This window comes from Melanotaenia boesemani, chromosome 20, assembly GCF_017639745.1.
Source record: "Melanotaenia boesemani isolate fMelBoe1 chromosome 20, fMelBoe1.pri, whole genome shotgun sequence".
In the NCBI taxonomy this organism is placed as follows: domain Eukaryota; kingdom Metazoa; phylum Chordata; class Actinopteri; order Atheriniformes; family Melanotaeniidae; genus Melanotaenia; species Melanotaenia boesemani.
In genome coordinates this window covers 3,913,996-3,936,504 of record NC_055701.1, presented here as the reverse complement: position 1 = coordinate 3,936,504, position 22,509 = coordinate 3,913,996, and the positions used below count along the sequence as shown (strand labels likewise).

Here is a 22,509-nt window from a genome sequence, read left to right as displayed (position 1 = left end):
ACTTTGTCACTATGACTGATCTTCCAGTTTTCAGTGATCTATGCACCTTTTCCTGACTCATGACCTGCAAGCATGCTCGCAGGTACACTGAGACCAAGTCAAACTCAGACCCAGTCAACACAGACACATCATTGTTGTGTGTGCATGCTGCAGTAAGTGAGCTGGAATCCTTGTGGTGGTGTGTTATCAGGGAGTGTGTGAACTCACCACTGTTTATGCTGAAGACTAATGTTGAAATTTGTAGTTGTTGCCTCACAGTTCAAGTTGAGGTCAACTTCCATGTTGTGCTGTTTGTTTCTGCTCCGTAATATTTAATTAAAAGTGGTAATAAATTTCTGTCCATGACATAGAAGATGACATAGTTTTGTTGTGCTGTCTGAATGCATAGTGAGATTTTATATACCACATATGAAGGTATTTGAAAATGCATCATTAAATGTACTGTAATACATAAAGTAAATATCCCATGATGCATTACCCTGAACAAAAAAAGGCTGCAGTCAACTACAAAAGGCAGTAAAACCTTTAACATTTTCAAGATATTTTATGTTTTCTTCACCAATTTAGTAGCAATATAATGCCAATAAACACCTTATCAGATCCACTTTCTACTACCTATTCCCGTTGTTTCTTCAGAACAGCCTTCGTTCTTGGTGTGATAGATTGAATGAGATGGTGGAAACATGCCTCAGAAGTTTTACTCCATATTGACATGACAGCATCACACAGTTGCTGCAGGTTTGTCGGCTGCATCCATGATGAGAATCTCCTGTTCCAAACATCCCAAAGCTGCTCTACTGGACTGAGATCTGGTGGCTGTGGAGGTCGTTGGAGTCCAGTGAACTCATCGTCATGTTCTAGAAAGCAGGTGGAGATGATCTGAGCTTTGTGACATGGTGCATTATCCTGCTGGAAGTAGCATCAGAAGATGCTCCACTGTGGTCATAAAGGGATGGACATGGTCAGCAACAATACTCAGGTAGTCTGTGCTGGTTAAACCAGGCTACTTTGGTACTAAGGAACCCAAAGTGGGTCAAAAAAATATCCCCCCACCAATACACCAGAAGCAGCCTGAAGCGTTGATCCAAGGCAGGATGGATTCATGTTTCCAGCAGATTCTGAGCCGAGCATCTGAATGTGGAGCTGAAATAGAGACTCATCAGACCAGCAACGTTTCTCCATCTTCTATTGTCCAGTGTTGGTGAGTCTGTATAAATTGTAGCCTCAGTTTCCTGTTCTTAGCTGGCAGGAGGCACCCGGTGTGTCTTCTGCTGCTGTAGTCCATCTGCTTCAAGGTTGGACGTGTTGTGTGTTCAGAGATGCTGTTCTGCAGATCTTTGTTGGAACAGGTGCTGATTGGACTTCCTGTTGTCTTTCTATCATCTCCAACCAGTCTGACATCAAGTCATCTTCACCATGTCCACATGACTTGGTGCTGCCATGTGATTGGCTGGTTAAACATTTGCGTTAACAAGCAGTTGAACAGGAGTAAAGTGGTTGGTCAATGTATAGTTTTTATATGGAATAAGTTTTTAACCAAAATTGTGCATTTGATTCAAATTAATTTTACTGTGTATAGATGTTTTCCACACATGCAAGGGAAGTGATGTGTTTGATTTGTTTGTTGGTCTGTTAGCAGAATTAGAGGAGAAGTTAGCTTTGTTGTTGTTGTTTTGTTTGTTTGTTTGTTTTTCATGAAAACTACCAGAGACACTGCCTGATGTAGGCATACTAAATGTCAAGAAACTGAATAAAAATAATGGTTATGAACTGTGTGTAGACTGATATGATCTGTAGTGGTGCAGAAAGGTTTCTATACGTCATAATGTAGATGTTCTGCAGCAGTAAACAGTTGATTACTCCTGATCCCCATTAGCTAAAGCTTTTGCTGTTGCTATTCTTCTTGGGCTCATGTGTACATACAGACATGTTTTGGCTCTGGTGCCGTTAATGAGTACTCTGAGCAGGGTGTTTTGTGCAGGTCATGGCAGCCTGAGATTATTATCCATCTGCTCTGTTGTTACAGTTTACAGTGACCTTGCTGCTCCTGCACTTAGACAAACACTCTTCTTCTGACACCAACATCCTGTTCTCACGTGTTCACCATGGCTTGTTTTGAGTATCTATGTAATGATGTAAGGAAAAAGACGAAAACACAGATGAGTGAAGAGGTGGCAACCCATCCCCCCAACAGACAAACATGTCTGTATCTTTAGTGACTCAGCACACAAACAGTTGAGTTTCACAGCTGTGAGTGACCTGACGGAGGATGGTGAGGCAGCTAATGAGAAGCCTTCCGTCTCCTTCAGATTCTTTGTGGCAGCATTTGCTGTCCAATCAGCAATTCTGCCTGTCACATGTTTATAGTAATTATTGGGATTTGTGTGAGGGGAAGCTGATGCCTAGTGAAGCAAAGTAAACGGGAAGACCTGTCAATCATTTAGGTTAAAAAATGCACACAAATGAATGAAGCTAGGAGTGAGGGATGGGGGAGGAGGAGGGTCTATACAGAGCAGTATCTGTGTCACAGGAAAGATCTGGGTGAAGAGGATGAGGTTAGAGGAATTACTTAGGACTTTAAAGGCAGAATGTGCATGTTGTCTTCTCATTGGCTAAGTGAAAATGAGCTAAGGTCCAATGGGTGGCATGGAGAGGGACACACGTAATGCAAACATGTCAGTAAGCAATACTGGAAGTGAAACAGACAACTGAATAAACAGAAAGAATGCAACAAAACTATAAAGTCCAACCCTCAATTCAGCTGCTTGTAGAAGCACATTTTGCAGCAATAAGTAATGGTTTTAATGGAGTAATGGTTTTCTGTATGACATCTTCAGTCTCTCACATGGTTGTGGAGGAATTTTGCTCCACTTTTCTTTCCAACATTGCTTCAGGTCATTGAGTTTTGAAGCATTTGTTTCTGCAGCTCTCTGAAGGTCCCACCACACCATCTCAGTCAGGTTGAGGTCTGGACTTTGGCTGGATCATGTCAACACCTTAAATCTTTTCTTTTTCATTCAGTCTGTCGTAAATCTGCTGCTGTGTTTGGGATCATTGTCCTGTTGCATGAATGGGTTTCGGCCAAGCTTTAGCTTTAGACAGGTGGACTCACATTTGACTCTTAGGCTGGTTTAATCCCCACCCCTTTGCTCGGAAAGTAGTTTGGAGAATTGCTAATGCCCCAACAAACTCCACCTACAAACGTGGAGCTCGGTCCGCTTCAAGTGAATCAAATACAGGAAACGGACAACAAAGCAAAGGTAGCTCTGGTCAGGAGAAATTGCTTGTGGTCCCACATGGAAGAACTCGGTAGAGGTTCTAATAAAATTATCATCAACCCAAGACCACTTGGATCTGATTCAGCTCCAGGTTTTGCTCTTATATGGTGGAAACAGAAGTTGTCCTGCATTTACCAGTAGATGAGTCAGTTTTCTTCTTCATTGTGTGTCTTGTCTTAATTCTGATGCAGCACCGCCTCTGGTGAGGAGGGGAAGACGTTATTTAAAAGGTCCGACTCCTTTGAGTAGTGCAGAATGAACACAAATTCAGTCCAGAAGGATGTTGGCCGCCATGGCCCTGGTAAATAAAGGGAGAGTTGCTGGATTAAACACAAATAGACGTCTTCATTTTCCCACCAACAGCTAGCACCAGCTTTTCATTGGCACGATCATGTGTGATGATAAAGCCATTTTACTGTATCACACTAAGGAATGTCCTTTATCTTTGCATTGATGACATTTTCACTCATTTATTGCCCATCAGCCTGTAAATGTGTCATCTTGCAGCTCATTCCAGCTCATGTTTTATGAAATTATCAGCTTGTCTGCTGTTTGCAGCTTATTATTTGTCCTATCCAAATAAAGCCAAGTAAAGTGTCTTTTACTGTTGATGATAGTATTTACTTGATAAAGTTAGTGTATCATTTCCAAGCTTAAAAATCAAGTAAAATTAATTAAAACTTTTATCCATTCTTTGTTTGAGTTACTAGTCCTATAAAGCTTCTGGCCATGAATTACTAAAACATGGCCACTGTGCCCATGCATTGTTAATCTGGGGTTAAGTGTCCCACTAATGTCACCCTGGTGAGCTCCGCTACTTCCTCGTAACATCTGTGGGAACTGTTGTTAAATCTGCACTATTGATAGCAAATACAAGGCCCATCAATAGAAAAATTATTATTTTATTTAGTTGCATAAACGCACCAAAAGAGCACAAACATCTGAAATAAAAACCTCATTTGTTACACAGAACAAGAGATAATGTTTAGTTATGCTGTGGATATTTCTGCAAGATTAACCCACTTCAGATAATGAGTTTGTTAAATTTCAACTAAAGATGGGATCATATTTTCAGGATTTACTATTTTCATGGGGAATTAACTGGTTTTGCCACCTCACAAAAGCTCAATGCTTCAATTTATCAAAGGCCTTCAACCTAAAGAAATTCTTGATATATTTAGGCTGAATAAATTAATTATTCCTCTGTCTAAACGAGCAAGAAGTACGATCTTTTTCTGTACTATGACTTTTAATGATTGGGAACACATGAAGACAGACACTCAAAGACGTACCAGCTTCGACCAAATTAACAGGCTGATTGTCAGGGTTTCCTTCCCAGGAAGAAGCTCGGAAAAACCCCACAGGACAGCTATAAAACAATGGGCCTAGGAAGCAGTTCTTCAGCCATTTCACATGTTGAAATCACTGTGCAGACCTACATACTAAAAATATTTCTTTACGAAGGGCTGACATATACTATGAATTAACAAACAGGAAGAACAGGCTTTCCATGGGTAGAGAGAAAACATGTTTCAAGCTGAACATCTCTGAGCATCACAGATTCTTTCCTCTGCACTATAAACACTACACTCCTCTGTTTACATACCAGACTATTACCGTCAAGCTAATACACCTACGTTTTCCTGAAATCATCTGTTTATTTACAGAAACTGATGCTTTTGGTTTCGATTTGAGGTAATCCAATGCTTCTTTTTCTAAATGAACATCATGTTAATGGAGGAATCTCAAACTCCAATCCTTCAAGGTTTTAGATGTTCTCCTTGCTTTAACACACCTGATTCGAGTTAATGGATCCAACAGTTTGTTGTCGAGTTCTGAAAAACTGTTGAGGGGGAAACATCTAAAACCTGTAGTACACTGGCCCTCGAAGACCGGAGTTTGAGATCCTTGTGTTAATGGATCCACAGCGGGGTATTTTGTTATCAGATGTGGCTCTTCCCTTTGTCTTATCTGGACTGCCGGAAATTACAGAAGCCCTTCATCCCAAAGGACGTTTCACTCTACAGACCACCGTGATGGTCATCAGCAGCTCCGTAATACCCTGTGTGTTATCACTGGATATCTGCTGATGTTTGGCCTGCATTCTATGGCAGCCCACAGGGAACAATTGGGCAAGATTTAGAAAATATCCATTACTTTCAATTTGTGTGATGTCAAAACCGGCTGGATTGTTTCTTTCCATTTTTACTGCAGCACGTGAACAACTTATAGAACTTGTACTCTTTAGGCCACATAACAAACAAATATGTTCGAAATCTGCAGTTTTCCAATGTCAGCATTTAAATGTTCATTGGGCTACCTTGGATTACTTGCAGTGACCCAAATTAGGCCCAGCTCATGACTGTTTTGCCATGTCTAGTTAATATAACACCTGACTAAGCCATAAGTGCCAAAAAGTAGTAAAACTTGTTTGGTTCTTTCTGAAGAATCATTTCCAAAGCACACTAAACTAGTTTTGTGTGTGTGTGTGTGTGTGTTTGTGTGTGTGTGTGTGTGTTTGTGTGTGTGTGTGGGTTGGCGTGTGTGTGCATGTGTGTGTTTTAACCTAAATACTGACTTGCCAACTTTACTAAAAGCCAGAGGGTGACAGCGTGCATGTGATTTCTTTTTCTTTCTGTTGTTAGTTCACCCAACGGTAACGGTGAAAGGGTCAGGTTTTTAAGTTTACTGAGGAGGAATTGTTGTTATAAAAGATTATCTGAGTGTGAGGAGCTTATACTGATCTCTATCACTGGCAGAACTGCTTGCCTCTGAAACAGCAAACAGCCGAATCAGCTGTTTGGAAAGGGCATATAATTTTTCATCAGTTACACGGCAGAAATGTGCAGAGTAATTGCACATTATGAGAAATCCTTGTTTTCTTTTTAGCAAGACTCAGATAAAAAGAAAAAGACTCACTGACTTACTCAGCTATAAAATTTTGTTTTGAGTATGGTTATCAGCAAACCTTTAGCTCTAAGTCTCAGCATTGTTTGTTATTGTGTACAAAGGATGGCCTCTCCTTTACTACTACTTTACTGCAAATCAAATCTACCTTCGGGTACCATTAAAGTTATCTTGACCTTAATTGTTTCACTTTGTCGCCACTGGTTGCCTGGCCACTGGACAGAGATGTCCATTCTCTAGCTGTTAACAAGTTGCTATGGTGCTTGTATGCACATAACACAGTATGTTTTTATCAGCTGCTGAGTCAGAAAGATTATCACTCTGGTTTCCTGACTTGGAACTTAAAGCAGTTGGTTTGAATGTAACCTCATTTTAATGCCAGTTTCTGTCTTTAAAATGGCACACAGCATTGCTCCAGGTCAGCTTTATGCAAAGACTTCGTGCTTGTTTTAGTAGCATACAAGTAGAAACATGAGTTACAATTCTGATTAACAGACAAGAGAACAAGGTGTCTTGATTTGGAGTGTCAGAAATATGAGGAACAATTTGAGCTCTTGGCTGCTGATGGTTATGCTGTTGGTGCTTTATTTTTGCTCTACTGAAGAAAACACTATCTTTGTATATATATATATATATATATATATATATATATATATATATATATATATAATTTTGTACCTTCTTGTCTTTGTCATCAAATCTGCTTATGTCGGTCCCTCCCAGCTGAAGCTAGCTTTCAGCTAATTAGCTTTCATCCAGTATGTGACATCATGTTCAAGAGGTATGTGTGGTTAGATATCTGGAGAATTGCACATCTGACCATCAGTGTTGAAAAATAATAACATCTGTTCCTCCACTTTAAGGTGCATTGTCTAACAAAATCAAAGGTCAATTATGGTATTTCTTTTGGTATCTTATTACTTTACTATAACTGATGTTTTTATTCTCATAGAATAGAACATTTACATCTACTTGCCGGGGTCCACATACATGGCAGCTGCCATACTTGTACCACCATTTTTACTACAGTGTCTCTGAATGGACAAACAACCCTGTATGTGAAATAAGAACCCTCTGAGCTTTAAAACTGCAGCACCAGCTTTGTTTAATAGGAGCTCTAGCTCCTATTAAACAAAGCTGGTGCTGCAAGCTCTAATTTACTAATGATTAAACCATTTGGGATAATAATGCCTTTAATGGACCATAGAAGAAGTCAACACACGTGTGCACAATGTTGAAAAAGTAACCTGTAGTACAGTCATTGCTGCACCTGAGGTCACCGGATCCACTTGCTTGTTTATGTCTAGAAGAATTTTGGCCACTGGTGGCTACCACCCCTTCGCCACTGTGCTTAGCATTTGAACTCATGTCTATCCCCATCTTTACCACTAGATGTCAGTAATTCTTGCACACTGTACTTCTTAAGAGGAGCCAGATGAGGTGGCTTTGGCATTTGGTTAGGCTGCTTCTTGGTCACTTCACTTGGCTGGGGAGGAGGACATGTCCCACCTGGAAAAGGCTAGGGGAAGACTTAGGCTCGATGGATGGATGGATGGATGGATGGATGGATGGATGGATGGATGGATGGATGAAGAAAGAAAAAAATTCCAGCTCATCAATTGGGTGGGACAGAAAAGGTTCATTCATTGCAAATGAACAGTGTAGCAACAATGAACAATGAATTTATGTAGTCTTGGGGTTTCTGTTTTGACTGTGTTTTCACAAGAATCTATCCAAAATGAGTAGCGGGAGAGGCAGTGAGCTATCTAAAATGTTGTCCTACGACACACTCTACGTTCCTTTGGTTAGCTGGATGGTCCATTTCCTTTCACACTGTAAGCAAACCGCACCAGGGTTCACTGCAAGCTAAACAAGACCGTAGTTTCCAGGTGGACCAGAGTCCATTTCTTTGGTTTGCAGAGCGCAAATGAGTGTTCACACTGCTCAAAAAAGAACTGTACTATCCATGGAAATGGACCAGGGTTCATTTAAAGTGGACCAAACAGTGCCAGTGTGAATGTGCTCTTTATGGACTAGTTTATGGGTTCTGATGCATTTTGTACTGACACAAAAGTGAAACATGTGCAGCTCTGCATATTGTTTCTTTTTACTGGTATTAAAAAAAAAATGATGTAACTATCCCAACTGTAGTTTCATTTATCTCCACTTCTTTCAGTAAAACATCAGCAATGCAGAGACATGTTGCTCATTTCTTGTACCTGCACACAATAAAAATGTTATGTTGTTAGACTTTAACTTAATATCCAGCAAATCTTTTACACACATGCCCCTGTCTACTAATGAAAGCAACAAACTACTACTGTGTATATTAGTACAACTGTCTGAAAAGTAACAGTTTTTGCTTAACTTGTACTAACAGGAGTGACATCTACACACTGGAAAAACATGTGAAGTGCAAGAAGTATCATTGCTGAACTCCCACATCAGATCTTGTGACAGGAATTTTTCCCCCTTTTTTTACTAATGCAAATAGAGAGCTCTAATTTACTAATGAATAACCATATCTGCTCCGTCTGAGGCCCTACTTACACACAAATCAATAATTCTGTTTGATCTTTGCTCATCACAGAGTCAACAAAGAAAACCAAATTCATCCCTTGAGCAAACATTCAAACACATAAATATAATTGTCTTACTTTTTAGTTGCACGTCTTTCTGCATCTACTCAACAGTTTTTTTTTTTTTTTTTTGGCTGTATTTTTTTAAGACTCACATGCATGAATAATGACAAATGGGTGTAGTTTTTTCTCTAGAAACTAGCTTTAGGCCATGCACAACTTTTGACATGTCAAACAGGTTCAGATGAATTTCCATAAGAGCTGCAGTGGAAAATGTCTGTAATGTGATGCAACTTTTAAAGCTTTGCACAGGGTGTCGTGTGAGCATGAAATGAGGGCCCATGGCATCTTATAGGTCAGGGTTATTTAACTTCAGTCCCTGAGGGCAACAGTCTAGTAGGTTTTAGATGCTTCCCTGCTCCAACACACCTGATTAAAATTAAATAGATCCAACAGCTTGTCAAGTTCTGCACAATAACCCATTAATTTGAGTGTGTTAAACAAGAAAATGTCTAAAACCTGAAGGACAGTGGGCTTTAAGCGCTGGAGTTTGATAGCCCTAGTACAGGTCATTTCATACGAACTCTGACCCTTACATTTTCTTTTAAAAGAAAATGTGAAAATTTAGGCTTTGCCCACTGAGCAAAAAACATCCTGACCAGTAACTAATTTATCTTCTCTAAACCACTAAACATCGATAAGCCCTATGGATAATTTACCATTTAACAGGAGTTGCTGAGTGTTGGGCAATCAAGTTAATAATTAATTTAGTTTATGCAACTGAATGTGGCTGTTCTGAAGTTACAGTAGAGTAACTTTCATCTTCTCATTTTTCAAGTTATCAATCATGGATTAAAAAACAGACACGCCACATTCCCGGTGTGAAGCCAGAGGCTTGCCTTCAATCCTGATTACAACATCGTTAGACATTAATTTTATGAAAATGTGACTTTTTATTGAGATGAGTTTGGTGTGTCTTATTCAATTAAAATGGGATTGTAAACTAGACTTTTCAGAAGTTGGTTTATTTCTTCACGTCTTCATTAAAAAAAAAGGCTGGTTTGACTACTTCAGAAACTGCTGATATACTAGGATTTTCACACAAACATCTCTAGGGTTTCCAGAGAATGGTCTGAAGAAGAAAAAATATCCCGTGAGCAGCAGTTGTCTGGATCAGAATGTCTTGTTGAAGTCAGAGGTCAGAGAAGAATGGGTAGACTGGCTGGAGATGATAGAAAGAAAACAAGAAGTCAGACCAGCACTGGTTCCAACAAAGGTCTGCAGAACAGCATCTCTGAACACACAACACGTCCAGCCTTGAAGCAGATGGGCTACAGCAGCAGAAGACACACCGGGTGCCTCCTGCCAGCTAAGAACAGGAAACTGAGGCTACAATTCACACACACTCACCAACACTGGACAACAGAAGATGGAGAAACTGGTGTGACAGTTTTTGTTTTTCTTTAATGAAGTGACTAGGCAAGGCAAGCTTATTTGTAGTACAATTCAACGACAGGGTGATCCAAAGTGCTTTACACCAGTGGTTCCTAACCTGGGGTCCGGGACCCCCAAAGAGCACAGGGGGTCTCTGAGGCTTTGAACATTAGGGCCGTTGGACAGAAGTATTAACTTTCCTGAAAGTCTTTCTTTTGAAGACGGTCGAGTTTTTCTGTCTGGGCTCTTTGCTCACAGCAGAACCACCAGCAAGGGTAAACTCTTGCAAACGTGTGATTTTGGTTTGCTCCTGGGATTTCGTCAGCCTATTTGAATAAACCAGCCCCTCTTCCACACCTAAAGTCATGCTTTAGATGTGGAATGATGTAATGATATGGTATAAAGTTATGCTTTACTGCTGATTCCGCTAACGCTAATGCTAAGGGATGAACCTAAAAGTTTAACCCCCTGCAATGTACAAATGAGCCCCTCGTTTTCTTTTTTATAAGTGGGGTGAAATGCTCTGCCACGTAAATTTTTGTAAACATTTTGTTGTCAACGTGCTTCTCCCACCATCTCGGTATCTTCACTCTCAGCCTCGGAGTCTGGTTCAAACATAAATGGCTGAATTCTGTAAGCTGCTGCTCAGTCAGGTTCGCTCGCCATCACTAAGCGTTTGATGTTTTGGAGTTTTGGATGCACTGTGCATGCACTGGGCCAGCCCCCCTTCCGACTCTGGCCTCCCTGCAGCCAATCAGAGCACACCTCATTAACATTAGTCAAAATCTTGCACGAACTCTCATGAGACACAGTTGTGGTCAGAACAAGCTCCATGTTTGATTTTTTTTTTTTTTTTAATAAGTTTTCAAAAAAAAAAAATATTCAAGGACACTTAGAGGACAGTGGATACATGAAAAGACCAGGTGATCACACCTTTTAAATAAAAACTATTGAACTGCAGCAGAGAACAGGTGGGTCTTTAACCTGGATTTGAATAAACTGAGTGTTTCAGCTGATCTAAAGTTTTGTGGGAGTTTGTTCCAGACATGTGGAGCATAGAAGCTGAATGCAGCTTCTCCATGTCTGGTTCTGACTCTGGAACTGATAAAAAAAACGGATCCAGATGACCTGGGACGTCTGGTAGGTTCATACTGGGTCAGGAGGTCAATAGAAACACAATTTTAATTATATGCATATGTTTTTGTTTTGTTTTGTTTTGTTTTTCACTGGCCTTTGATTTTGTTACACATTGCACCTTTAAGTTTTAAGAGATTTAGGTTAGAAAAGTTATTGATCCTTATAAGTTTCTTGCCCACATTAACTGGTGAGTAAATAAACAAATTTTAGAATAGAATAAAAGAAACTCTTAGAAAATATGATCCAATTATAAAACCCTGCAACCGTTGTGAATTTTTGTCCCCTTTATGTCCCCTTTTAAATCAACCCTGACAAATTTAATACATTTTCATGTAGTTGGGAGTTAGATGTGGCGTTTAAAAGGAAACGTGCCAGTGGTGGCACGTGTCCTGTAAAAGCTCAATGGAAAATGTGTGTTGTTCCCACAGTTTTTAGTCGTTGCACCTGCAACCAAACAAAACCGTCCAGAACGACAGATGAAAAAATATTTCCCCTCCCTCAGCTCTGGGCGGATCTGTCTGACACCCCGCCACCACTCCCTTCCTCCGCTCCCTACTTTAAAACGCAGTTGTTCTCTGGGCGCGCACGTGGATAGACCACTAGTTTGGATGCAGTCGCCTGCGCTCGTAGTTCGGCTTTATTTTTGTAATTTTAAAATCCAGGTCCCGATGCTGTCAGCAGCTGCACGCCCCACTGTATTTTCCCCCAAACTCACGCGCGGATATAGAAAGATTTTGCAGCCTGAATTTAAGGACCCGCTTAGGATGAGCTGCGCGTAACGCGTCAGGTTTTGATATTAACCCCTTCCTGTGTCTCCCCTGTCCCGCGCTCTGCAAGTCGAGTCATTGGACAGAAGTATGGTAGATAAAGGCCCCCTGCTGACTTCTGCGATCATATTTTACCTCTCCATCGGGGCAGCGATATTTCAAGTCCTGGAAGAGCCCAACTGGAAGCAGGCTGCAAGGCAGTACAGAGAGAGGAAGGACAAAATACTTGAAGACTATCCCTGCCTGTCCAAAGATGATCTGGACAGGATATTAGAGGTATGCTCTTAAATTGAACTTTTATTCATTGAAAGATCATAAATGTGTCCTCCCATAAGGGCTGTAGGCATTTAATGGATGATTTTAAAATTAAAATGTGTTATAGGTTTCTTTTACTTCAGAACGGTGGCACATGATGAGCCCCAGCTGGTTTTACAAGCTTTCACTTTGTCAGGCCATGGTTCATCTCTGTGGGTCAGCACATCCTGTCTGCCTCCTTGGCCCGAAATTTAACATCTCTGAAAAGCTCTCTGTGTCTTATCGTTATTCTTCATGGCTGATGGGGATCATTATTTTATTTCTTGCTGCATTTCTGTTGCAGATTTCTCAGACTCTGTCTGGAGCAGTCCGTTCCAGTCTCTGACCTCAGTCGTTAAAATCTGCACAAGGTGGTGTTTCACTGCCAGTTTCATGTCAGAATAATAGTTTCGGTATTAAAACCAGTGCCACTGAACCCTGTGGTTTTACCATCAGGATTGAATGAACACACTTCCAGCAGATTTTACCTCATGACTCAGTGTTTGTTTTTCTTTGACATATCAGAACTTTGTGATCTTGATTGTTTATCTTTCTCTGCACTTTTTAAAATGACTAAATATATTATTTTAACATGTCACAGGTGGCATCTTTTACTAATATTTTTAAAATGTTTTTATAGCTGTAAAACCAAGATAATGAGTTTAGGTTGCATTTTGCATTTGTAAGTATGACCCAGAGACATGTTTCAACCTGTGCCCCCAGTATTGGAGAGATTTATTATCCCCCATCCCCCCATGCTTCCTTCTGCCTCTCCTCTTTGTGTTTGGGGGAATGAAAGGGATATGCCCATGAACCTCCCCCACATTTCTTTCTGTAACAGCCAAATCTCTGCAGTAGCCAAATCTGCTTGTGAATGAAGTCGAGGGAATATTCTGGTTCAGAGATTTTTGGAAATTTCCTTTTGGCAGAAGTTAACATGTCAGCTGAAAGGGCAACTTTTTTTTTTTTTTTTTTTTTTTTTAGTGGACACTCATGAAGCAGAAACATTTCCTGCTCCTGTGTTCTTTCATAAGGACAAAGACGACATAAAGCCATCTGTGTGGTTCCATGGCACTTTGAAAGGATCATATCAAGTTCCTTGTCAGAAATGGACCCTACTCCACAGCCACACAGTTGGTGGTATTGTCCTGCTTTGACAGCAGCAGCAGTTGTTCTTTTTTTTTTTTTTTTTTTTTTTTGCCAAAACACCTGCTGCAAAGTCAGTGTCTTTAAATCAGACTTGAGTTGCCTTTATTTGTGTTTTAAAAGCAGACTTTCTATTGAATTTCCACTATGGAAACTTGTTAACAATTAAAACAAGAGAAGGCGACACTCTTGTAAAAGTCAGGCTCCTCTGTTTTATTAACAAGGAGTTTACTATTAACTTCTGGGAGCCTTGAAGTGGTCACAGTTTAAAGATTGGATTTTATGGCCCATCAACACTGGCTCTTGAGAAGCTGTTTTAAAGTTCAATAAGGGTGGAGCTGGGTGGGGACGTTATCTCAGTTGTCTTGAGCGTTGCGATTGTAGCATCAGTATATTCGGTTTCCCAGAAGCAACGTGCACATGAGCAGGCATTCGGATGTTTCCAGCACAATGCACAGTCATGTGAAGTGAAGTACAATTGAATGTCTTTAAGCTTTAAGAGCAGTGTGATATTTTCATTGATCCCTTTAATTTTGCATCAACATTGCAGGAGCTGAAAGACATATTTGGACTTCTTAGAGGGAAAAAAGGATATGCACAAAGAAGCTTTCAGGATTAAAGATTACTATCATGCAAGGTTTAAACTTCCCTCCCAGCAGCCTGCGTTCCAACTCATGACCTCCTTATTTTGCAAACAAGCTGCAGCAAATTTCATTTAACTTTGTGACTCCAAAAGTTATGTTTGCACATGACTCCAGATTCACGTTTGACTGTTCAAATAAAAGTTTCTTTCTTTTTTTTGTGCAAACGCAGCTCAACACACAGCCATCACATGTTCAAAAAGTGAAACACAGCTTTTGATTTGATTTGGAAAAAGCAGACAAATGAAGTCGCTCTCTGTTTTTAGGAACAGCTTTCTTTGTCATGTGACCTTTCTGGCGTTTGGGGGTTGCTGACCTGGAAATTTCCCAGCCTTTCTTCCCCCTTTTTTTTGGGGAAGTGAATTTAAGTAAGAAGACTGATATCATGGATGGTAGTAATGCATTTTAATTGTTATAATTTGATCTTAACTCAGTCAGTCCAGCCCTCCTCGGGAGCTCTGTGAACCTCCAGTTTCATTTAAGTTTAATTAACATAAGTGTTAATCAACTTTAGAAGAAGAATACCATGTGTGGTGCCTCATATAATATTAACGGTCTAGTTTAAAGCGACCGCTGGCAGTGTAGCTGTCGTTGTTGTGCAGATGTTTAAGGAAAGAATCCTTTCACTTTTACAGCCTGAACCGTTTTAATCAAATAAAGAAAAAGCTGAACTAAATTTTTATCTTCGTTATTAAATTTATAGTCCTGCACCTCCTTTTTGTTGTTTGTTTTTTTGTTTTTTTTTTACAGTATAGCAAAAGGATGTTGGTGTTTGCATCTCATAGGCCTCAGTCAGAGTTTGAGTGACTTTAGTGTTTGTAAATGGTAAAAACGTGTCTGCAAGCAGCTGTTATTTGTTGTGCTAGAAGTGGAAAAACACCAAGAGACTGGAGTGACCTTCTCCAGTGAACCTACAGCGGTCCTGATAACTTTTAGTTTGTCATTGTGCTTTCTTTAGTTATCAGAGTGTGGCAGGAGCAGACTGTTTAACCTGCAGTATGTCGTCTAAGTTGCAGAAAAAACAGAGGAAATCCAGATCTTATTCAGTCGTGTGTGACAAACCCTTTTTATTTTATTTTTTTCTTACATAATATATCAGTTTCATTGAATTTTGTGCTTGTGAGTAGCTATGGCTCTTTAATGTGGAAGATTTCCGACCACTTTCCAAATTTTCAGATATTTTTTTGGTCTGTCATCATTATGGAAGATTCATCCAAATCTGTGTTTTCTGTTTTTACTTCTTAGACCTCACGTTACAAAAATTTGAGGAAGTAATGACGTTTCAGACAAGCATTTAGTAAAAATGGCTTGTTTCCTGCTGTCATTTGCCAGCACTGTGTGTGGTTAAAGAAGCTTCTCCTACGTAAACTAACCAGCTGGAGTCTATCCAGTGTGACTGTGCTCCTCAATGGACAGACGTGCCGAAGTATGTTTAACAACTTCCTTCTGGTTTTCCTTTGATTCAGATACTATAGAGCTTGATCTCAGGTGCAGGCCATGGGTTGACCTGTGGCCTGCTAACCCTTTTCTGCATCTTTTGCATAGCAGAGCCTGTTCAGTCATGAAGAGGAACTTCTCTGTGTTTCCACATGTCCAGCTTGTGCAAGTGGAACTTCATTAGATTTAAAATGAGTATTATAGAGGCCTAAAGTAAGATGAAGTTTTCATTGTATTTCTGCAGTTTCAGCAGTTTTTCACATGTCAGCCTACAGCATTTCTTATCAGGTAGGCCAACTGTATGCGTTTAAATCCGCTGTATGAGACTGGAATAAGGTGCAGAGCTAAACACACACACAAAGACCACAGACATGACGCACAAACTTAAAACATCTGTTTTCTACTAAGCAAACAAACCTCAGACACCTCAAACTTGTGGAGTAACGTTTCATATCAGTCCCAGCAGAACAGTTTATAAATCTTTCTTTGTTTTGTCATTTTTACTGTTTAACATATTCTTTAATTTTTTTTTAAGTTGAACAGCTGTGTTGTTGTAAACAAGAAATTCCAAATTTAAGTTTGACAAAGTCCCTGCAGCTTTTTTCTCCACTGTTTGTACAAAAATGGGAATATTTAAAGGTCAGAAGACATGACACAGACCAGTGTTTAGACATGTTTCCTGTGTGTCTGATGCAACCGCATCTACGCTGCTGGCAATGATCGAGCAAACGTTTTCTTTCTTTTAGTGTTTAACCTCTTTATAGGATTTTAACCTGATCATTTGCACGTACAGTACTGTGCAAAGTCTTGAATAACTCAATTTGTTCTGTATATGTTTTTAGGAAAACAGAAAATGGGCGCAGATATTTATTAAAACACAAACATAAATGTAAATGCCAGTATATGAGGATAAAAAGGACTTTGTCCAATTCTAAGGATCGTAAATACAATATTAGCAGCTTTATTCTTCAACACAGTCTTAACCAAAGCTTGGAAAGCTCTTCTGTGGATGCTTCTGCCTTTTGTTCCATTCTCTGTCCAGATGATCCCATCCCATCTGAAGGTTAGGAAGATTTATTTGGTCCCGACTCTTTTGTCTTCCACGTGTCCAGTCTCTGCACACCATACTGAGATATGCCAAGTTTCCAGCTAGCAGCTCTTTGGTAATCACCTTGTTGCTGCTAAAATCCTGTTTTCTGTCTGTCAAACTGTCTGATCTTTGCTGTTTTTTAGAGATGCAACTGAAGAAATGGGTTCACATTATGTTTATTTGCAACCGACTGCCTGAAGATCCTCTTTAAAATGAGGTCTTTGCTCAGTTTTCTTTGTGTGGACACAAAAACGACCGAGCACACGGACTCGGATTAAAAATAAGATTGGCTGCTTGGAAGTAAAATCTTAATGAATGCATGAATGTGGCTGAAGTCTTTTGCACAATATTGTAGATGTAAGCCAGCAATGATAAAACTGCATAAGCCAGCAGCAAACCAGTTATCCCTCTTTAATTTCCAGTCATGGTTCGAACACAAGCTTGGTCACCCCTGTTGTCATCCGAAAACCCCAAAGCGCCAACTGAGGAACTTTTGTTATTTTAGAAGACAAAAGAATGGCCTCCCCTCGTTCAGTAAATACATAGCAGACCTGTCACAGACCTGTTATTATTAAACAACCACGACTCTTCCAGTACTTTGGGGCTTATGTGAATTTTGCCAGCGCCTGCAAATTTCCTCCCCTTCCTTCACAGTGGGAGAAGAGTGTGGAGTAATGCATTGTCCCAGAACACATGGCTGGGTGTTTGCTTATTCCCAAGAGGTGAAACTCAGTTTGTGTTGTGGCTGCTCAAGGACATGTTTGGTTGAGAATGATTGATTAGGCTCTTTCTGCGCCTTCCTTTTGGATTTCAGCACTAAAGCAGCACTGGAGCGGATGAATGTTGCATATGAGTTGACTAAAACAGGTTCTTTAGTTAGTTTATTTAGATATTAAGGTTGTCTTTCATTAATCTGAACATAGCCAGAAATATCCCAATAAATGAAGTAATTTTAGAGCTGAATCAACTCATAATGCCCCTTTTTAACTGCAGTTAGTTGGTCAGAAGCATTCGTGATGATTGCAATTTTATAAAAAAAAATATTATAAAAAATGGTGTTGACATGGTGTTAGTATGCCACCATCTGGATTTTTTTTATAAGTTGTTTTGATCTAATTGATCAACTGGAAAATGCCCAAGCTCAAAGGGGACATATATACAGCTATTTAAGCTGTGTCAGGCATACTGTGGTTAATGAATCATTGTCTCTTATTCTTGCATCACTGGGACAGTTAATTTATGTAGTTATTATAACCGCAGGGAACAGCTTGTTGTGTATATTGAATGAAACTGTGGAAAATCCATCCGAAGCACCTTTAAATGCATGCATCAGCGGTGTCCAAAGTCTGTTCTTGAGGGCTGTAATCCTCCAGGTTCCTCTGCTTCAATACACCTAATTCAAATTAAATGCAGCTTATTGTCAAGACATACCCAAGCATGTTGACCCAATAATCTTATTCAGGTGTGCTGCAGCAGGAAACATCCAAAGCCTGCAAGACAGTTGTCCTTGAGCACCGACTTTGGACACCCCCGCCATGCATCCTCACAAAATCACTGTTTAGGATCCATCGTTTGCCTTCCTGTCTGTAATATAAGCAGTGGCTGGAACAATAAAGCACTCAGGTTACAAGCAAATCTCCAGAGTGCCTGTTGTTGTTTCAGCTCATCAGTACTGCTGGAGATACCGTCAACGTATCACAGGAAGGAAGCGGTGAAAGAAATGGAGCTTACACATGATAAACTTCCTGCCTACCTCGAGCGACGCTCATTGGACTCTTATAATTGCTAAATGGCAGCAATCATCTGTTAGTCTGTTTATTTCACTGTAAAGTGAGTTCAGCTGGGTTTTTCTAAAGCCTTGGTCTCTGTTTTCTTTGCTCTCAGGTGGTTTCTGATGCTGCTGGCCAAGGAGTCACCATAACAGGCAGTAAGACGTTCAACAACTGGAATTGGCCAAATGCTGTCATATTTGCCGCCACAGTCATCACCACCATTGGTAAGTGATTTTAGAAGTTTTCAATGGATAATGGTGGATCTTTATCTGATGGAGAAGCAGACTTTTTATAGCGCTTGCTTCATGTTTTTGTTATATCCATTAAACTTGTTTTCACAGGATATGGGAATATCGCCCCAAAAACCTCATCCGGCCGAGTATTTTGCATCTTTTACGGGCTGTTCGGAGTACCGTTATGTCTCACCTGGATCAGTGAGCTGGGGAAGTTCTTTGGTGGCAGAGCCAAACACCTGGGCCAGTATTTAACCAAAAAAGGATTTTCATTGGTTAGTGGATGCACTCCCTTCCCCTGAGTTTGTAGTAGCATCTAGTGTTTATCTGAAGTTATAGTTTTCTTTCTCTTTGTTTTCCAGAGAAAAGCTCAGTTTACCTGCACGGCTATTTTTCTCCTCTGGGGCGTGCTGGTCCATTTAGTCCTTCCACCTTTTGTGTTTATGTCCCAGGAGGGTTGGTCATACATCGAAGGCTTATATTTCTCATTCGTCACCTTGACTACAATTGGTTTTGGTGACTTGGTAGCAGGTGAGCAGAGAAATAAAATAACATGATTGTCTTTATGTCATTACACATGCTGTATATACTTAAATGTTCCTATGTTCCTGCAGGTGTGGAACCAAATAAAGAGTATCCAACTCTGTATCGTTACTTTGTGGAAGTGTGGATCTATTTGGGGCTGGCGTGGCTTTCTTTGTTCTTCAACTGGAAAGTGCGGATGGTCATCGAAGCCCACAAGGCATTAAAGAAGCGACGCAAGCTGCGCAAACTTTCTCTGGAGGAGCTGAGACACTACAAGGAGTCTCACAAGGCGTCCCTTCGCCTGCCGCCCACCCCCAATGATGTCAACATTTTCAGCTTCTTATCCAAGAAGCAGGAGGGCTACAACGACTTGATCAAGCAGATTGGCAACAAGAAAGATGGCCGAGCCAGCCACGGCACCAGCAACACCAAAAATCCTAAAGAGATCAGCCGCTCTAAGAGCTGTAACGATGCTCCCATGTTTAATGGGCACACCATCCTCAGCCTGGACCGCTCCCCACGCCAGAAGAGACGCTACAGCTTTAGTGACCGGGTCACCGTTGCTTTTTCCAAGTCCAAGAACTACCTGCTGGGTTCAGACAACGGTTTACTGCTAACTGAGGACCACGTGGAGGGCGACACAGAACTGGACCAGGACCAAATGTTTGAGAATCAACTTGACAAGGACATCGACCTTGAGAACGCGGGAGTGGGAACTTGCAGTGCGGGCAGTCGGAGGACTTGGGACTCTAAGGACTACCATCCTCTTACATTCAAAAATGCAAACATCACTTTTATAGACGAGGAAAATTTCCTCAGTAACAACTTTGAGGAGCTGGAGGATGACGACGACGATGACTCGAAAGCAAAACTCTCCATTACTACGTGTGATGAAAACATTGAAGCAAACTCCAAGGAGGAGGATCGAAGTTTGGAATCTGAAGAGTCTGTTTTCACTAGTGACGGTTCAGAGCACAACCACTCCTATGAAAAGCTCGTAGAGGAATATTCAAAGGAAGAAAACACAGAATCTTGAGCCGTTAGTCGATCAGGGTAAAAGCCGGCACATCTCTGCTCTGGTGCCGACTTGTTTGGCATCGAAGTGTCGGTATTTTAATGTGAACCATTTAAGGATATCCAAAGTCTCATGGCTCTTTGAGAGTCCATAAAGCTAAGATCAAATTTCTTTAAGAGTTTGAGCATCTTGCTGAACCTCCAACCGAAACCTTGCTGCACATGGACTACAGAGCACAACATTTAGCATCTGCTCTATTTATGTTTCTTTCTCTTTTTTATACGGTTTGAAAAACTAAAGGCCAAATATTTTATTGTTCTACACATAGGTTGAAATTCTATGCGGAAAGTTGTTCTATTTTTCTCATAGTTTCAGTTTCTATTCACCATATTGGTGTTTTTTAAAAGATATTTATTCAAAATGATGGATGTGGTTGCTTTTGTTCAATTGCTACATGGGTTAATGTTTCCCGTTGCACAACTCAATCAAATGAGGACATATCAAAGTCCACTCCGGTGCAGAATGTCCTTTTATAACCTGAGCCGAACATTTGTCTTAAAGAAAAAAATGAAGGGGCTAAGGACCAAAAGACTCCTGATGTTTCCTTTGGTGTTTAATTTGTTTTGTGAAATCTGTTGTGTGTGAGATTGCTGTTCAAATAATAAGAAACAGAACTGTGACAGAAGAGATAACCGGTAACATCCTCGAACTAAACAAGTTAAAATATTTATTAGACACAACTAGCTGATTTTAAGTGGTTGGTTTGTTTTTTTTACACACCTTTGCATCTTTTCCAACCTCTGGAAACGCCACTCTGTATACACTCAGACTCATTTGAACCATTTATTTTTCTTCCGGCTGCAAACTCAGCACTTATTTTGGCACATCACAGAGAGGGAGTCGTCATGGCAACATTCTCACTTTCTGACTCTTTTACACTATATCACTTGATAGTATTTTCCATGTGTAAATATTGGCTGAGATCCACCAGTAGCCACAAACACAGCTCAGGACATGGCCTTGCTACCTGTGTTTGCCTTTTGGGGGCTTGACTGAAGTGTCACTTGTTACACGAAGCCAAGTTTAACAGATCAATGCTTTCTTGACGTATGCACTCAGTCCTGAGGCCAACTTTTCTCCCACCTGTTGCCTTCCAGCTGTAGCTTCCACAGATGAAGTGCTAACCCACTGCCTTTTGCACACATAAACTTGCACACAAATTTGAAATGATGTTTGCTTCAGGTGTTTAAATAGCCATGAAGCAGTGTCATAAAGGGCTCATTACAGATGAACAAGACTTTGCTTTTTCCAAACTCACAAAATGCACATTCTGACTCATAAGTCTGCCTTTAAAAATGACTGTAAAGTGAAAAGCATGAAATCCACTGCAGAGCAGAAGATACGCTAAATATCTGTTGAATGTAATCTGCATTGACTCACTGAAAACTTTTCACATGGTGGTTTTTCTTTCCCTGGCTCTTGCTTTTCATTACAGGGTCACCACTTTTATATCTGTGAACAACTGTCTTTAATTTCTCTCGTTCTTTTGGATGTTATATGTTTTTTATGCAGCCAAGGTACTTCGTGTAGATCAAATTTCAAGCATGCGTCAGGATTACGGCCGGAGAATGGGTTAAACAGGTTGTCCCAAGTTTTCCTCGCGATGTTGCTCCATTTTGTGAAAACTCCAGTTTTACTTGCCTTTTTTATTAAATTATTCATGTTTGTAAGTTTGTACGTGCATTTTCAACAAAACTGTATATTTTCTGTTTAAATAAACATTTAATAAATACTTGATTTGTCATTATTTTAGCCTTTTTTTAAGGGACAGTTTTAGACATCCATTAATTCTTCCACAGACGTGGAAGCAGCCGTCTGAAGTTTATGTGAATTGTCTGAACCTTTTCACAAATACGTGTCTGGTACAGCAACTCTTTTCTAAGCTATAAAAATAATGTCTGGTCTTCCACAAATGTTGATTGTTAGAATTTCTCTGACATTAGACATTAAATATTAATTAGTAAAAGAGTAAAGGGAAGGACCATAGAATAAAAGACTACACAAATGAACTACAATCAAGTATTTATTTAGTAATAAAGATAACAGTTTTTATTTTATTGGACTACAGCTTTATGGCCAAATCAGCAAACATAAATGTAAAATGGTAAATATTGAAGTCCTTTGTTCATTTGTTTATTGGACCATCAGTCATTTCAGAGCTGCTGCTGCTAATTTAATTGCATATAATCTATTT

General features: G+C 40.1%; 1 protein-coding gene across 1 annotated transcript; it reads left to right on the top strand.

Annotated features, from left to right (window-relative positions):
• The first annotated feature begins 11,906 nt into the window (after positions 1 to 11,906).
• kcnk5a (potassium channel, subfamily K, member 5a) lies at positions 11,907 to 22,036 on the top strand. Its single transcript, XM_041972690.1, has 5 exons — positions 11,907 to 12,378; positions 18,595 to 18,706; positions 18,824 to 18,990; positions 19,078 to 19,246; positions 19,330 to 22,036. The coding sequence occupies exons 1-5, from the start codon at positions 12,193 to 12,195 to the stop codon at positions 20,274 to 20,276; spliced, it is 1,581 nt and encodes a 526-aa protein (XP_041828624.1). The 5' UTR covers positions 11,907 to 12,192; the 3' UTR covers positions 20,277 to 22,036.
• Positions 22,037 to 22,509: the final 473 nt, after the last annotated feature.

Bases quoted from the DNA above. Each gene is read 5' to 3' on its own strand.
- kcnk5a (XM_041972690.1), top strand. From the start codon at position 12,193: ATGGTAGATAAAGGCCCCCTGCTGACTTCTGCGATCATATTTTACCTC. The intron at 18,707-18,823 runs GTAAGTGATTTT...TTGTTTTCACAG, and splicing joins CACAGTCATCACCACCATTG to GATATGGGAATATCGCCCCA. The intron at 19,247-19,329 runs GTGAGCAGAGAA...ATGTTCCTGCAG, and splicing joins TTTTGGTGACTTGGTAGCAG to GTGTGGAACCAAATAAAGAG.